The following is a 948-nucleotide window of genomic DNA, read 5'->3' as shown; positions in this document are numbered from 1 at the left end:
CTGTTCCGGATCACCGCCCTCTGCCTCCGATTTGGGCACAACTGCGGCTCCGTATCTGAAGATCGGCGGACCGGACCCCTGACGGCCCCGGAGCTGGAGGCGGCTGAGCAGATATGGGTACGGATCGCCCAGAGACAAGGATTCCCGAAGGAGATCGAAGCGCTGAAGAGAAACGGCAACGTGCATGCCCGTAGCGAGCTGGGTCCACTAAACCCCTACCTGGACGCCGCGGGGACGCTGCGGGTTGGAGGTCGGCTGGGACAGTCCAGCTTACCGTTATCCGGAAGGCACCCCGCCCTCCTCCCTAGCGAACACGAGGTGACGCGAGGACTTGTCCTTCGCTGCCATCTGAGACAACTACACGCAGGAGTTTCCCAGACACTGTTCGCGCTAAGGCAACGCTATTGGATTCCGCGGGGGCGAAGCCGCGTGAGGCAGGTGCTCCGTGGCTGTCTTCAATGCCGCTGGGCTACGGGGCGGCCTCCCCAACCGAAGATGGCCGACCTACCTGCAGCTAGAACGACTCCGGCGCCCGCCTTTGCCCATGTAGGCATGGACTTCGCCGGGCCCTTGTTCGTCCGGGGAACTAGAAAGACCACAACGCCCCGCTACGTGTGCCTGATCACGTGTATGGTATCGCGTGCGGTGCACTTAGAGCTAGTCCCAGAGATGTCGACAGTTGGAGTGCTACAGGCTCTTCGCCGCTTCATGGCTCGACGAGGCCGGCCGGTGGTCATCCAGACGGACAACTTCCGCTCATTCCAGAGCGCGGCTGCCGAACTGCGCCGGCTATGGCAGGAGATCGATGTGGATCAAGTGCAGCGGGACCTCGCCCGGACAAGAATTCGATGGAAATTCATACCCCCAAGGGCCCCCGTGGAATGGGGGGGCTACTGGGAACGCCTCATTCGCAACTAATGAAAGAGTCACCTGCCGAAGGGTTCTGGG

The 948-nt window shown here is 62.1% G+C and overlaps 1 protein-coding gene across 1 annotated transcript; it reads left to right on the top strand.

Annotated features, from left to right (window-relative positions):
* Nucleotides 1-61: 61 nt before the first annotated feature.
* On the top strand, nt 62-918 carry Tsp_15251 (conserved hypothetical protein; the record flags this gene model as incomplete). Its single annotated transcript, XM_003366805.1, has 1 exon — nt 62-918. A coding segment is annotated over one exon (857 nt), but the record flags the coding sequence as incomplete, so codon positions are not given.
* Between the last annotated feature and the right edge of the window lie 30 nt (nt 919-948).

Source organism: Trichinella spiralis, assembly GCF_000181795.1.
Source record: "Trichinella spiralis strain ISS 195 chromosome Unknown Scfld5380, whole genome shotgun sequence".
Taxonomy (NCBI): Eukaryota; Metazoa; Nematoda; class Enoplea; order Trichinellida; family Trichinellidae; genus Trichinella; species Trichinella spiralis.
Note: the sequence above shows the minus strand (reverse complement) of the source record. Positions and strands in the feature narration are given on the sequence as shown.